We start from the raw sequence: 15,898 nt of genomic DNA, 5'->3' as shown, positions 1-15,898 counted from the left end.
GCTCCTTTGGGAGGCAGGACAGTTGGGTCTCTTAGCCCAGTCTTCACCGAGAGTTTTGACAGAGAAGTTCAAAAGGAAATGCACTGATATACACCTGCCTGTAGCCCCCTTCTTCTCCACATCCTGTACAACACCAGACAAATGGCCCAGGGCTCTGATCAGACTCTTTTATTGCCTTTATTTTTCCCCACAAATGGGTCTTGGGTAGGAAGATATGGAAATAGTAGAGGTGTTTCTCTGGTTTCTCAGCCAGTTCCTCAGGGAGCCCCACCATCTGGGAGGAAAGAGACCCCTGCTCCTCGTTGCACCTCCTCATTTACCAGGGGACGGCTCCCACCCAGGCTCCTGGCCCAGGGACAAGCCTTTCCCCATAGAACTCCTGACACTCTCATCAAAGGTTATCTTGGTTCCTAGAAAGAGAGAAAGAGAGGGGCTGGAGAGGCTGGTTTGCCAGGCTGGCCCTGGGCAGGCAGGCCACGGGAGGGAATGTTCTGTGCTCATCAGCCTCTCTCCTGATGCACTTCTACAGGAGCCCAGCCTCCTCTACAATGTGTCATCGTGCCCTCATCCTTTGTCACTGTTGTCCAGGACCCTCCTGCCCCTCACTCATGGGGCCCCTCCTCTTCACACCTCCCCTGCAAGCCCTACTCTATCTTCCTTTTTCGAGGAAGCCCCCACTGTCCCAGTCCTCCAATCTTAGTTTGGTGATCCCTGGCCCGCACCTCTCGACATTTCCGTCCTGGCCTTTGGCTATGGCTCCGGCTCCGGCTCTGCCCAGGGCCCCGGGAGCCCCGAGAGCTGCTGGAGCCTCTGGAAGAGTTGCTGCCAGCAGTGGAACAGGTGCTGGTGCCCTGGCCCTGGGACAGGAAGCTTGGTCGGCTGTATGGGAGCCAGGCCTCTTCTGCAGCACAAGAGAGAAGGGTAGCTGTGCCCAGGCAGGGGGACAGAACAACACTACTGGCCCACTGTGCCACCCCGACCACCATCCCAGCTCTGGAAGAAGAGTTGAGGGCAGGCAAAGAGTTCAGATCATCTTGAGGGCTGAGAAGCACAGTGCCCAAAACATGGCCTTGACATAACGTGTTTAGAAGCCTGCAGGGAACTCCCTTCTTGGGGAAGAAGGAACAGAACACCCAGCTGCTATTCTTGTCATTGGGGTTTCAGTCCTGAGAAAGGATACAACTTGGGAACCTCAGGGGATTTTGCTCAAAGACAGCTGGGGAGACAAGTGTCTTTGATGTTGATCAAATGTATGAACCCAACTGAAAGTGAGGGGTGAGCTGGGTTGAAATTAGTCCATCGATGGTATCATCTGTACTATACTGTCAGCCTCCAGTCCTAAAGCCCACCTTCTTATATAGGAGTGGCCCTCCAGCCCACCTTGGCCCTCCTTACCATCCAGGAGGGGGCCCCGATGGGCGCCCAGGGGCCCCACCTGCACCATTCTTTTCTCCCTACTGTGCTCCCGTTCCAAGGAGGACATGCTGCCTGCTGCTCTCAGCCCTAAGGCCCAGCTTGCCTCTTCCTCTGGTGGTGGCAAGGGTGGTGGGGGCAAGTCTGGGGAGAGACCTGTTTCAGCAGAGTCTCCTGCTTCCCTGATGCCAGTCTCTCCCACTCTCATTCCCTGGTACCAGGAGGCTGAGAATGAACAGCCCAAGATTTGGGTTTGCCTGCTCCCCGCCTCAGCCTTCAGAGTTCACCCTCGGTTTCCTGCCCATCTCCACTACTGCTTGTCACCATTCCCCAGACCCATGGCCCCTCACCCCCAGGACTGTGCTCCCGCCTGTAGGGAACAGCCTTGGGTTTCTTCCGAATCTGGGCACGGGGCCCTTGAAGTGAAGGGGTCATCTCCCCAGGCACCAGCCGGGTTCTCCCTGTAGCATCAGGAGATGGGAAGAGGAGCACATAAGAGAGAAGGTCTGGAAAGGGGCTTGAGGGGGAAGGGCAAACAAGCTCGGTGAGGGGTGTGTGGCAGTGCGGACTAGTTGAGGGTTCTACAGACTCACCTGGGGCACTGCTGGCTGTGCTAGGGACAGGGCTGGGCCTGAAGTGGTAGGAGGCTGTGGGGCCAGCCCCCAGGCCAGCAGGCCTCCCTTCGCGGTTATTCAGAGTGGGCTGGGACACACTGAGAGGGGAACTTGGCTCAAGGGGCACCCTCCTGCAATGACATACGGTCTTAGCATCTGTTCCCTCAACAAACCCTAGTGCCTGCGATGTGCCAGGCATTGTGTTAGATACCTAGTCTAGTGTCAGATGAACAAGACACAGCCAGCCCTCACCAAACTCCCAAGCTAGTGCAACATGAGGAAAGCCATGTCTTTGAAACACTCCAGGAGCTTACAAAGTCACTCCAACGGAGAAACAGTCTGAAGGGAGTGAGAGACCCTGTTAGCCTCCAGGTTTCTCCCCAAATCAGACTTCTACCCTCATACAGCCATGAGACCTCTGTACCCCAAATCCATCCATCCACTGAATAGATAATGTGCAAGGTACTATTCTCCTCCCTACCTGGGCATCTGGTGGAGATGGGGAATGTCAGTGAGGGGCTGGGGAGGGTCAGGAGGTGATGGGGTGAGAGTAGCTGTGGACTGCTGTCCACAGGAAGGTGTGGGAGAGGTGGTCTCCCCTTGGGATGCAGGGACCAGGCACCCTCCACTGGAGCTGGGCTCTGCCAGGTGGCTCCTCCCAGGCACTGGTGGGCACCACTCTCCTGGCTCTGAGCTGGGAAAAGAGGCAGGAGGGTGGGGACGACTGAGTAGTTTCCATACCTTCCCTTGGCCTTCCTGTTGCCACTTTCCTTCCTCATCCAGCTCCACCCTCCTCTGTAGGTGGCCCTGGGCTAGTCCCATGTAGGGTATCTGCAGCAAGATGCATCCTCACCTGTCCTCAAGTTCCTCCTCAGGCCCCGCGAGGCAGCTCAGTTCACAGGAAGGAGGAGGTGGTGGCAGGGCTTCTGGCCAGTTGAGGGAGGGCATCTGCACAGGTTTCCCCAGAAGCTTCACTTTCCCTCCCTGGGGTTCTGAGGAGCGTAGGGGAGGCATACCAAGATATGGGCAGGAGAGAGGCAGAGATGAGACATGTCAGAGGAAGTGCTGGGCTAGGTCCCAGAAGGGAAGAGTGGGGTATGAGAAACTGGAGTCATACCACTGTCCCCCTGGCTCCATTCCGGGGGAGCATACTGGCTCCAAGTGCCCAGGTCCCCTGAGGAGTTTGAGGGGAAGCCCCCATGGAAAGTCTGCAGTTCCTCCCCAGCTGGGTCAATGGTGTTATAGACAGGACCCTCGGGAGAGACAGTAGTGCCTCGGGCCGTCTGAGCCAGGTAAAGGGAGATTCCAGCTTCTGAGGAGAAAAAGGGAGACCCAGGGGAGGAGGCAGGGGCAGACACAGAAAACAGAGGACAACAGGAGAATGGAGGGCAAAAGGAAATCCCACCAAATCAATTCTTCCGCTACTCCAAACCTTCCTTCCCAACCAGGGTATAGGTGAGGCATGAGGGACACTCCTCCAACTCACATCCTCCTGAGAACTGACCAACCTCAAGTGGTCCCCTCAGTGTGCCCCGGCAGATTGAGAGGAAGAAAGGTACTGTGGCCAGGTGGGCCCTTGACGGAATCAGAACTCCTCACCATTGTAATATCTGTCGTCTGGGTCAGGATTGCTGGGGCAGCAGCTTTCCCTGGGTTCCTGGGCTGAGGGGCTTCGAGATGGGTGGGGCCAGGAGTCTGCTAGCCAAGGGTAGGGAGCAGGGCCAAGGCCCACTGGCGGCCTGAGAGAGAGCATGTGAACGTTGGGGCACAGAGCCTGAATCAGAGGCCAGGGAAAGTAGTAGAGGCAGGGGCAATCAGAGGATATAGGACAGTGGTGGCGCTGTCTCAGGTGGGGGCAGGTCCCAGTGAGAAGACAAGGAGGCCTGGAGAGGATGGGGCGTGGTCTGTTGGTGGAGGAGACTATTCCTTAGGAGATAAACTGAGAGAATTACCTGGAACTGGCTCCGGAGAGGCCCTCTGAGTGTGGGAAGGACACTGGGAAAAGGAGGGGAGACTGGATGAGAGAAGAGCTGGTATTGGGGTCTAAACACCACAGGGCAGTCAGTGGTGGCTTACCTGCAGATGTGTAAGCAAAGGACGCTTCCGAAAAGGATCCCATGGGAGAAAGAGAGGGAAAATGGAAAAAGGATCAGAAATATCCACACTCTTATCCACTCCCTAACCCCGTCCCAATTCCACCACTCAGGCAGTACCCTGGACCAGTTTCTCATATGTGCCTTGACTGGGGGCCTTCAGCAGACCGAGTAACTCCTTGCTGGAGCCAGCGACCTTGGGTCCAAGCGCAGGTGAGCTTTTTGCTCAAGCCAGATGAGCCCGCGCTCAAGCTGGCAACCTCGGGGTCTCCAACCTCGGTCCTTCCGCATCCCAGTCCAACGCTCTATCCACTGCGCCACCGCCTGGACAGGCCCTGGACCAGTTTCATTAGAGCGAGATGAACTCGGGTATCAATATAGTTCTCAAGTGATTCCCCTGTGTAGCCAAGTTGGGAACCACAGATATAGGTGCTCTCAGAACTCTCCAGACGCGCCCCTTACCGGGTATAGCAGAACCCCAGTCTCCGCCTTTCAGTGGAGACTGAACCCAAACCTCGCCTCACACAGCTAATACCTGGGCTCCTGGCCACACCCCTCCAACCAGGCCCGCCTCCACGAGTGCGTTTCTTCTCCGGACTTGGCCCCCCTTACTGACCCTGACTGCAGAGCCTGCTTTCTCTTCCCGAGGCAGCTTAAGGGCACGTCTTACCCATGCCCAGACTCCTGTGCCGCCCCTCCGAGCCCCTCTCCTCCCGCTCAGTCCCGCCGCCTTCTCGATGTGCGGTGCGTGCCCTGCCCCTCTCCAAGGGGCTGAGCTCTGGCGCACCCCAGCCCCCGCCTCCTACTCCCTCTCTCGGTCCCGCCCGCCTTCCTCTGTGGAACTTGGCTCCAGGCTCCGTCCGCTCTCAGGCCCTCGGTGCAGTCTCCCCGTGTCCGAGGGCGCCATTGGCCCGCAGACCCCCGGTCCGCCGCCCCACGGCCGGGTCTCACCTGTGTAATGGCTGAGCTCCTTGCGCTGCCTGCGGCGCCGGCAGAAGGCGCCGCCGAGCCCGAGGAGTAGTGCCCCGCAGGCCGCGCCACCGCCCGCCAGAAAGGCCGGCTCTCGCAACACCCTTGCCAGCCGCTCCGCCAGCCCCTGGCCCACCTCGAGCGTGGGCTCCAGTTCCGGTGGGGTCGCTGTGGGGGTCAGAGCCAAGAGTCGAGTAGGGGCCTGGAAACCCAGGAGCCATTCCGAGACCCCCGTACTTTCCCAGCCTCGACCTCCCACCACCCTCTCCTCCGGACTCACGCAGCTGCACCCACACCAGGGCACTGGCCACGCCCACGCCGGCACTGGTGGCCGCTGCGACCTGGATCCGGTAGGAGAGACCTGGCAGCAGGCCATGGAGCACCGCAGATCGCGCCCAGCCTGACGCAGACCGATTGAGGTGGAAGCGGCTCTCGTTCCCCAGGCACCAGATCTGGGGAGTCCGAGACCCAGGTTTAGAGTCAGAATTGGGATTCTGGCCTCATGTGGAAACTTGACGCTCTGAATGGCACGGGGGGGGGGGGGGGCTTAGCTAAGCGTAATTCAGCTTAGAGAGAACACTCTGAAACCTCTCTCCTCTCCCAGAACCTCATCCCCAACCACTCTTAGGTTTCTTTCCTAATCCTAGCCCTGAATCCTCCTCTTCCTCCACCCAGACCCTTCTCACACCCTGTACCTGGTATTCCTTGATGACTCCGTTTTGCTGGGAAGGGAGTGGAGGTTCCCAGGACACAGTGATACTGCTGTTGCCTTCACCCCCCAAGGCTACTGCCACTCCCTGGGGGGGACCACTGGGGGCTGGCCAGGGTGGAACAAGGTGAGAAGGAAAGTCATTGCAAACTGCCCCTCAGGCACCAACCTCCCCAATCCCAGCTCTAACATCTTAGGGAACTTAGTCACCCCCTTCTCACCCACTTGCCTTTCTCTCCCCTTGCAATCTTTCATCCTCCCTCACTCCCACTTCCCTCTTCTACATCCAGCATCTTCACACCCTGCTCTCTTACCCTCCTCAGGAGTGCTCCTGGTCACCAGGAGACTGTCAACACCCAGCCCCTCCTGGCCTTGGGCTTGCACCTTGATCTGAATTTGGGCCCCTGGAGGGAGTCCTCTTAGCACAGTACTTTGCTGGCTTGGGGACTTTAGGTCCAGCACTGTCCAGCTTCCGCCACCAGGACCTGCTACCCTCCAAGACACCCGGAAACCTTGCACCAGCTGAACTGGGCCATCTACCTGTATGAGACAAGAGTAAGCATACCAGGAGGAGAGGCTTGGGCCACACAAGTCCTCCAGGCCCCGCCCCTCCTCCATTCACCCACCTTCCCCAGCCATGCACTCCCCACTCTTCTGTACCCATTCTTGGAGGCCCCCATGTCCCCCATCAGTATTTCTGCCCTTCACCTCAACCCTATGCCACACTCACAGTCCAGGACACCTGCAGGGTCCGGGGCCCAAGGACTATGGGCTCCTGCATACGCACAATAACTTCAGTCAGCCCAGGCTGGCCTCTCCATGAGTCCTCCACTGGCCTGGATAGGTTGCTATCTATTGACCAAAAAGCCCATTCAACAGGGACCAGCAGGGACAGGGAGTCAGGACTGACAGTGCACTATGTCCTGCCTCTGCCCTGCCCCCAAACTGTACTACTTAGTACTCCAGAGCACATCCCAGGGTCAAGAGGGGCTGGTCAGGGGAAAGTTTCCAAAGGTGAGCCTTCTAGTCCTGATAATCTACACACATTGTGGGTAAGGGACTCAGAAGTGAGAAATTACCAAGGTAACTAAACATTCTTTCCCCTGCTTACCCCCACCCCTTCCTTTTTTCCTCCCCCTCCCTCCTCCTCTTCCTCCTCTTCCTCCTTCTTTTTCTCTTGTTCCCTCAATGAGAGGGAAGCATGACCTCCTGTTTCAGGTCAGTCACCAGTATAGAACTGGCACAGCAGGAAAGAGCTGCCATGGTTTTGTGGGAGGGGTGCTATGCAGTATTATACATCGTAACTATGAGCCAGGGACGCTGACCTTACCCTGGGTGCGGACAGGCTCAGAGACAGGGCTGGGCTCACTGAGGCCCCAGGCTCCCACAGCTCGCACCAGGAACAGATAGATGGTATTGGGCTGCAGACCGCTGACGGTGTGTGTCTCCAGCTGCACACCATCTGCCACTGTCCGCCATGTGTTGCCAGCTGCTTGGCTGCAACAAGAAGGAGGTGATAGAGTTATCCGAGCCAGAGACCCCCACTCTGCCTACTCCATCTCATCCCTTCTCAATGGCCCCCTACTGCCTCCTCACCCTGGGAGACGAAACTGGCAAATCTCTCCCCATGATAGCAAAAACCCAAAAGATATAAGGTCACCTCCTTTTAACTCTCCATATTTGCACTCAAAACTTTCTCTGTACCTGAAAGCCTCTATCACATAAGAGGTAACCATGGCCCCAGCCTGTGGGTTGGGCTTCCAGGTCAGGGTAATGCTATTCTTGGTGATCTCCGTGACCACTGGCTGAGAGGGAGGCCCCGGAAGGTTACTGGGTTCTGTAGTCAGGTCCGGCAATTCTCCCCAATCTTCTGTGGTGAGGAGATAATCTTTAAGTAGAAGAATGGGGAAGGAAGTAACCTGCCTCCTTCAGAGATGAGTTGTGACAATGGTGAGGGGGCATGGTACACTAACCCCTACTCACATCTGCCTCCCAGGCACCACTTCTGTCTCCTCCTCCCCCTACCATGGTCATGGCATTGGGAAGATAAAATCAGTCCTGGGATTTGATCAATATTGACTGCCTTTGAAGAATGCTTGGAGAAAAAATGCTAGCAAAGAAGGGAACAATGGAAAAACTCACCCCGCCTCCTAAGCCAGGCACTCCATGTGGCCTCTCCTGTGGAACTCTTGGCCACACAGCTGTAGAAACCCATGTCCATCTCCTACAGGAGAGGGGAGAGGACTAGCAAACCGGGAGTGAGACAAAGTAGAGTGAGAGGGTGGAGGTGGGTTTTCAGAAGGATGGGGAGGATGCTGTCTCAGACCACCTTACTCTAGGTAGAATGGAGTGAGAGCCCCAGTAAGTACTTACTGGAATTGGACCTTCTCAGTTACTTGGGCCCCAGGGTGAGACTCACCTGTACGTTGGCAATGTACAGAGTACCATTAGCCATCAGGTTGAACTGAAGGTCATCTCCCAGCAGCCACTGCCCATCTTTCTTCCATTGAACACTAGGCTGAGGGTTCCCAGTCACTCTGCATGGCAGCCACACAGAGGAGCCAAGTGTCAGTGTCTGATTTGCTGGTCCCTGGAGGATGATGGGAGGCAGCCCATTCATCGAGGCTGAGAGAGGAAGAACTTGGGTAACTCAGAGAAGGGTCCTAGGTTCAGGCAACCAACCCCTTGTCCTCATTCTCTGCTCCTTCACATTTCCCCCTCCCCCAGAGATTGGAGGGATTTCCATAACCAGATGTAGTCTCTGCCTGGAATGAGCCATCTATTAGTGGCGTCTGTGCCTAATTTCCAAACTTCAAGGACATATCTCAGGAACATGCACTTCCCCTTACAGACATATTGTAGAGAATCCAAGAAAAACAGATCTCTTTAAGCCATTACCTCCTCCCAGGCCATGGGTCCTGTCTCATCTCCATAGGCACATACCTTCTTTTACCTCCAACAGAGCCTTGGCCAGGATGCTGCCAGCCACGCTGACAGCCTGGCACACATAGTAGCCAGCATCCCCACTCTGCACTTCAGTAATGTTGAGCTGGCCTCTGGGAGAGACTGAGAAGCGCCCTGTGGGCTGAAGAGACTGATTAGGGAAAAGCAGGACCTGGGGACAGAGTAAGGAACCGAGGTAGGGAATGAGAAGGCAGCTGGCAGAGAGCACTTCCCGTTCCCATCAACACCAGAATCCAGAGCATTCTTAAGGTTTTAATTCATACTCTGTCCCCAGCAAGTTATGTGCCCTTGGACAAACTAGTTAAACCTATTCACAAAAATGAGCAATTTTATTAGGTGATTTTGGGATGTACTTCCCAAATCTGTGCAAGCTATTTAAACTTCCTGAGCCCTAATTTCCCCAAATGGTAACCCTTAGAGGATAGTTATGAAGATTAAATGAAGTAATCATATGAAGCTCTTTTAATATGTTTTGTGAGGAATGTTAGACACTTTCCCCTTCTTTCTAGTTCTAACATTTTACATTAGCTACATATACAGAAGGCAATGAAGTAGGTTTGGGTCCCAGGATAAATGGCACCATGCTGCGCCCTGACTGATACCTACTCCCATCCTCTACTACTGCTACCATCAGAATTTTTATTCATTACAGAAACTAATGAAGATGCAGCAGAATCTGAGGCTAGAGAAGACGGGAAAATCATGGCAATGGATTTGGAATGAGGTAATAGGTAGCCTGCTTTCTCAGTGGGGTAGGGTTAATCAGACTTATTTTATTATACTGATCTTGTTTCCTAGTAGCAAGATTCCCACCCTTCCCTTACAGGATGTTAATTATGTTGTAACTTTCTTTAATGTTCATTCCAGTTGTATGTATATTCAGGGATTTGTTTGCTAATCTTGAAGAGGATGACTGTGAGTGCCCCCTGGTGGAGGCCTCTTATAAATAGAAGAGCAAGTCATGTTCTACCCTGAGCAGCTTTGGTCAAGTGCTACTAGCTTTCCAGAGCAGTGTATTAAGCCCAAGGCCCCAAGGGTCTGGATAAGGAGGGATCTAATTGGATTTGTTGTATCCTCAAAACAGCCTTGACCCAAAGAGAAAGATTCCAAGGAATTACTATACAGGAATGTTCCATACCACGTAAATATATTATCATGGATTTTTAAAAATGTTGTATATGTTCATTATCTTATTTAATCCTTCTAAATAACCTACAAGTGTTCCTGAGAGGACCAAAGTAAAGTAGAACCCCGAGAGATGTTTGCAGAATGTAGAAGAGGGAGGCTAAGACCCGGAGGAGAAGCTGGTGGGAAGACCCTTGGATCTGGCACCTACTTGACTTCCCTCCTTCTGCCAGAAGATGGCAGGCGGGGGATTTCCTTTAGTCTCGCATTGGAAAGTCACGCTCTCTCCAGTAGCTGCCATCTGGTCCTGGGGCTGGGTCACCAGCTGAGGTGGGACTGCCAAGGGGAGGGGAGATAATGCAACAGGGAGTCAGGGGTAAGAAGGGAGACTGAGGAACAAGAGAGAGAAGCCCAACCTTGGCTTAAGTAGGAGCAGATATTCACCCATCTCTTGCTGAAGCCTGCTTAGCTATCTCCTTCTCTCTTTCCTACAAGTCTCAGGTGACCCTACATCTCCCACTGTTCTTTCTCTCTCATTTTCTACTTTGGCCCACCCTCTATCTTCCCTCATTTCATCCCTGCTGCAGGCAGTCCCAGGTGGAGCCTCACCATGAACACTGAGGGAGCCAGATGCTTCCGCTCGGCCCACGCTGTTCTCCGCCACACAGGTGTATGTCCCCTCATCTTCAGCACTCACACGCCCAATCCGAAGGCTATGGTCACTCCGGATCTCATACCTGTCCACTCCCCACCCCCAGCCTGGGTTGGCCACAGCTACAGGCCCCGCAGTCTGCCCCAAAACAGACACCAGGGCAGGGCAGATAGACAAGGCTGGCCTCAACAGGGACAGAGGCTCTGTGAATGGAGGGGGGGATTGAATAGGGCAGGGCCACAGGCTCTGGGAACAGACTTCTCTGGGGTATCTGCCTTCCAGTTTTCTAGGGCAGGGTACACTCTTGGGCTGCTTGGGTCTCCTCACAGGCAGGAGGAAGGGGATTCTCACCTGCCTGTGGGCAGTTCTCCATCCTCCTTGTGCCAGTGTAGACGAGGTGGGGGATCCCCCTGCACCTCACATGGGAAGTCCGCAGGGGCATCAGCCAGGACCACCTGATTCACTGGTCTCCGCAGGAATGAGGGACGCTCTGTGGAGTGGGAATGAGTGAACAGTCAAGGGTATGCACAGCTGCATATCCCCCAGACTCCATGCTCCCATAACTGCAAAACTGTGTGCCTACCCAGTACCAGGAGTTTGGCTGCCCCGCTCTCCCGTTCTCCCGCCATGTTGGAGGCCACACACACATACAGCCCTGCATCGCTCTTGTGTGTATGTGACATCATCAGCTTCCCTCCACGGATCTGCAGAGTAATAACAGTAACTTTGGTCCTTTATTGCCATCAAAGCATATTTATTTATTTGATCCTCATAACAAACCCATAAAGAAAACCAGTGAATTTGACCCATTTTAGATAGGAATTGTTAAGTGTTTTGCCCAAGGCAAGACTCAGTTCTCCCACGGGCCCTAGGGCATCATGCTCCCACCTGTCTTATACCAAGTCCATCCTACCCATCCTCATTTATCTCTCAGTCAGCAGCTGCCTCTCGACCTCTAGTCAGCTAATGCCCTGATCTCAAATCTCCTATCTTATCACCCCAAGCATTATTTTCGGCCTTCCAAGACCCTTAGATTCAGGCCTTCATCCTTGGAGGCACGTTCCAGACCCCTAGGTATGGCCCCGCCCCTCATGACTGCAGGTCCTGGCCCCTGTGGGATTCCCAGCCTGGCCCAGCCCTCACCGTGATCCTCCCCTCCTCCTCCCTGACTGGGGCATCGCCCTTCTTCCAGGATACCGCTGGCTCAGGGTGGCCGCGGGGGGGCACACATTCCATTACAGCTGGTTCCCCCACTGCCACCACCACGTTCCCAGGAGACTGCCGGAAATCATCGCGGAGCACTGGAGAGAGAAAGAGAGAAAGCATGAGGATGTATGAATAGTATATAAATATGACCCCCCCTCCCCCGCCACAGGTGTGAAAATATCAGGACCGGGAGTGGGCATTAGAGACCAAATGCATGGTCCCAAAGGAAGACGACGAATCGGCTGAGATCAAGGCTGGTTCTGGATGGGATTGCCCTGTGTCCACCAGCTGATGACTGGGCTCTCTCACCTGCCACTTCCAGAGAGGCATTCCTGCTTGCCGCTACCCCCAGGTAGTTCCGCGCTACGCACGTGTAGACACCTTCGTCCGGCCGCGCGCGGCGCCCATGCACGATACGCGGAAAGAAGAGGGCACCGCTGGGCAGCAGCAGGCGGTGCGCGCGCGGGTCCTCGCGTGCGGTGGCCACGCGAGCCCCATTTTTGTACCACTCGATGTTGGGCCGGGGCCGGCCCTCCGCACGGCAGGGCAGCGTGGCCGGTTCACCTCGGGACACCAGCAGATCCGGCGGCTGCTCCACGATGCGCGGCATCGCGTCCTCTAGCCCGACCCTTGACCCTGGGGGATGTGAGGGACGCAGAGCATTCAGACCGGGAACTTGGGGAAAGACGGAGGCTCTGGAGAGAAAAAGACCGCGCCTGCCACCCTTGTCCACCCTCTCTCTGTGTGTGTAGGGTCCGGTTTCCCCTTCTGGGAAGACGCTCCGCGTTCTTAGGCTGGAAAGGAGGTGTCTGTCTACAAGTGGGCAGATAAACCAAGGAATCAGGACACCCGTCTCCTCTCCTGCCAGATCTAGTGGGGACTAAAAGGCCACCCACACCTCTAGCTGACTGGTTTCTTCCCCCATCCGCATTCGTTAGCAGATGTTCTTGCTCAATTAAAAACTCTAAGCAGGACACCAAGGCCAACACTGGATTCCTCGCCGTAGCGCAGTCCCAGGCAGCAACATGTAGAATGTGGCCAGGTCTGCGTCCCGTAGGACAGGAAAGGCATGAGTAGTGGGCGGGACTGAGAGCCCGTGAACAGGCACAGAGCCCTTCTATTGACACCCCAGACTCATGTTTCGGCGTCCTGTGAAGTCACAAGAATTGAACCAATGCAACTGATAGTGAAAGGTCACAGGTTTCAGCATATTTTTCTCCAGGTTGATGTAGCCAAGAAAGGTTAAGAACCATTAAGAAAGGAATTCCTCTCCTTTCCTGGTTCTCTCTAATCTGCTCACCGCTTATTCTGCTCCTGCCCCTCACTGGGGCTACAGGCTTCTGCTCGCTTTGCCTTCTGCAGGAGTTTGGGATCCTGGAGCCTGCAGTCTGACACGCTCAGATATCACAGCTTCATCGAAAGTGATATTGTGACCCCTAGTGGCTAGGAGGCGCCTCTGCCGCCTCACGGAATCTTCACTAATCAGGATCTAACCCGCTTCTGTTCTCCACATCCCCATCCCCACTCCGCTTCTCCCATCCTGTTCCAGAAACCGCTGGGACCTCTGCTCCCAGCCTCGGTGTGGGATTTCACTTCCTACCCGTACTCTTAGAAGTTCCCATGGAGCGGAAACTGATGGATGCCCGCAATGGTGCTGTTCTAGGAAAAGTACTTAATGGATAAGGGACAAGATCAGTTTCCATCCCATTTAGGGAAGGGAGTAATGTTCTCGATTTCCCTTCTGGATAGAAACTTCCAATTCTCACCCAATTCCCCTCCATCCCATCCCAGGCCCAGTCTAGGTAAACCCCATGGTGAACAGCATTGGAATAGTTAAGAGCTCAGGGGTTGACTGGGGCAAATAAGGTGGGAATCTCACACTTCGACACCAACTACTGTAAGACATTGAGCAAATTATTTAACTTATCTGAGTCTCTGTTTCTTTATGTGGGAGTATAGAGTTGTCATAAGGCCATAATGTATACGAAGCACTTGGGGGAAGGCTCAGTAAATATGGTTGTTCCAAGATTACTTAAGAGTTCTTCCTCCCTGCCCACCTGACCTTATCTGGGCTCCTACAGTCTCTCTACCTGAATCAGATTCTACCAGGCCCCAATATTTCTCTTTGCTCTTCACATAATCATTCGGTGTAATGAAAATAGACGGGTCTGCTATTGCCAAGATATGCGCTGCTTTTGTGACCATCAAGGTACTATCTAACCTCTCTAAATGTGTTTCCTCTGCCACAAATGTTACCATCAATTCCTTCCCTACAAACCTCACTGAGCCAGTATAGAATGAGGACACTCTGTAAGAGCACGAGGTAAGCAGAGGTGTCTGAGGCGTCTGTGAGAAGGGCTCTGTGCTTAACCCCCTGGGAATCTGGGAGGTCAGGAAATTGGAGAATCCCAGCTCATACCCCATCTTCCTCCCCGTCCCCTCCTTGCATAGCACACCTTGCTGATGAGCCCATTTTTCTCTAATTGCTATAAACACAGCTTCAGGATCTCTTTCCCTGGAATTTTCTCCCTGTCATTCCGGGTCTCAGGAGACGCTTCGACAGAAGCTAATGAATAGCTAACGGTCATGCAAATGGAGCTCTGGGGCTCCTCCCCAGCACCTGGAGTACGCGCGCGCGCGCGCGCGCAGATTGCCCAGGTCCCCTTTCTCGCTGCCTTGGCGTCTCTGGCACAGCGCTCGCCCTAGATTCGAGTTGGCGGAGGCCAATTGATCCCGCCCAGGGAAGAACCAGAGGGAACCGGGGCCAAGATGCCAGGGAACGCGGGAGTTCCCGGCGCGGCCGGCAGGAGGCGAGCTCGGACCCCTCCCGGTCTCCCGAGTGGTTTCAGTCATTTATTAATCACCGTAATTAGAGTTGATGACCTCGCCGCCCGCGCTGCCTGCCCGCCGCAGCTCTGCTGGGTGGGCCAGCTGCGAGTGCACCTCTGTGGGGCAAACTGCTAAGTTCCCTGAAATGGTCGCCGCCTCTGTGGAGCTCTGTAGCAAACACATCCAACACTTACCTTCCTCACCCTCGTCCTAAGTGGGTTCGTGGCAAACTTAGGTTCCCGGAAAAATACCTGCTACATTAGTGGTTCGCTAAGTGGCCCGGCTCGACCCAGGACCTTCGGCCACCGCGCCCCTCCGCTGCCCTCCCCGCAGTGGGTCCTGGTCTCTCCTAGCCCGAGCTTGTCCACCCCCAGCCACGGCTCTCCTCGCCTGGGACGGCCAGGGGTCGGCTGGGGAGGGAGGGAGTAATGGACTCGGCAGCCATCTCCTACCAAACCCTAATCTCCGCCGGTACCCTCACTCAGATGCTTAAAGGCCAGATTACCCCTTTGTCCCCACCGCCTAGGAAGGCACTGGGAGGTGTCCCTCGGTCCCGACGTGGGACAGGAGCTCCTGGTCACTCCCTCCACGTCGCCCTCCCACTTTGCCCACGGGACAGGCGCTTACCGTTGAGAAGAGGCTCGCCAGGGGACAGCAGGCTGTGGTTGAGCGCCGCCCCGGAGGAGTTGAAGCCGAGGAGCAGGTCGCTGGAGTTGGACATGTCCTCGGCCAGAGAGTCCGCGAACAAGTTCATCTGCAGCAGCGTTTTGAGCAGGTAGCGCAGCATGGCGCGACTCGACTGGGACCGGGACCGGGGCGGGGGGCTCGGGGCCCAGCCCCTGGGTCTGAGACCCGCGGGCCGGGAGCCGCAAGCCCCTCTGCCGCCTCTGCGCTCCGCTCCAGCCACGGTGCCGCTGTCCCGCCGGCCGGCGCCTGGGTGCCGCGTGCCTCCGCGCGCCCTCCTCCTTCGCTCGTCCTTCTCTCCACCCCTCAGAGCGGCGGTCCCGTGGGAGTTAACTGACGGAAAGCAGGTGCCAGGCCGATCACAGCGTAATTAAGGGATTAATCCGCCAACCTCCACCCTCCCATCCCCGCCCCGACGGCCACTAGCGGGACGAGAGACGAGAGTCGCGAGTTGGAGGCCCCGCCCCGATCCCGGAGTCGGGTTCCGGACAGCGCAGGAGAATTTCCCTCCTTTCTGAAAGAACTCGAGATGAGAGAGGAGGCTCTGCCGGACTCTGTCCTGCCCGACGTAATAACAGAAATCCCTTTTCCTGGTTTTTAAGGAAACTGAGGCAAAATCTCCATTTCCTCCCGGGTCCCA

The 15,898-nt window shown here is 55.5% G+C and overlaps 1 protein-coding gene across 1 annotated transcript; it reads right to left on the bottom strand.

Moving 5' to 3' along the window:
• Nucleotides 1–153: 153 nt before the first annotated feature.
• On the bottom strand, nt 154–15,562 carry ROBO3 (roundabout guidance receptor 3). The gene is made up of 28 exons (XM_066365121.1): nt 15,202–15,562; nt 12,055–12,381; nt 11,683–11,840; nt 11,123–11,243; nt 10,891–11,029; nt 10,497–10,624; nt 10,099–10,223; nt 8,742–8,913; nt 8,218–8,423; nt 7,941–8,022; nt 7,503–7,668; nt 7,129–7,295; nt 6,529–6,650; nt 6,113–6,338; nt 5,785–5,906; nt 5,370–5,541; nt 5,072–5,257; nt 4,104–4,127; nt 3,980–4,022; nt 3,627–3,766; nt 3,145–3,339; nt 2,881–3,019; nt 2,509–2,721; nt 2,007–2,158; nt 1,764–1,874; nt 1,396–1,557; nt 723–901; nt 154–410 (listed from the first exon to the last, which is right to left on the bottom strand). The coding sequence occupies exons 1-28, from the start codon at nt 15,359–15,361 to the stop codon at nt 399–401; spliced, it is 4,149 nt and encodes a 1,382-aa protein (XP_066221218.1). The 5' UTR covers nt 15,362–15,562; the 3' UTR covers nt 154–398.
• Nucleotides 15,563–15,898: the final 336 nt, after the last annotated feature.

The sequence above is a fragment of the Saccopteryx leptura genome, chromosome 2, assembly GCF_036850995.1.
Source record: "Saccopteryx leptura isolate mSacLep1 chromosome 2, mSacLep1_pri_phased_curated, whole genome shotgun sequence".
In the NCBI taxonomy this organism is placed as follows: domain Eukaryota; kingdom Metazoa; phylum Chordata; class Mammalia; order Chiroptera; family Emballonuridae; genus Saccopteryx; species Saccopteryx leptura.
This window is presented reverse-complemented; position numbering and strand designations above follow the sequence as displayed.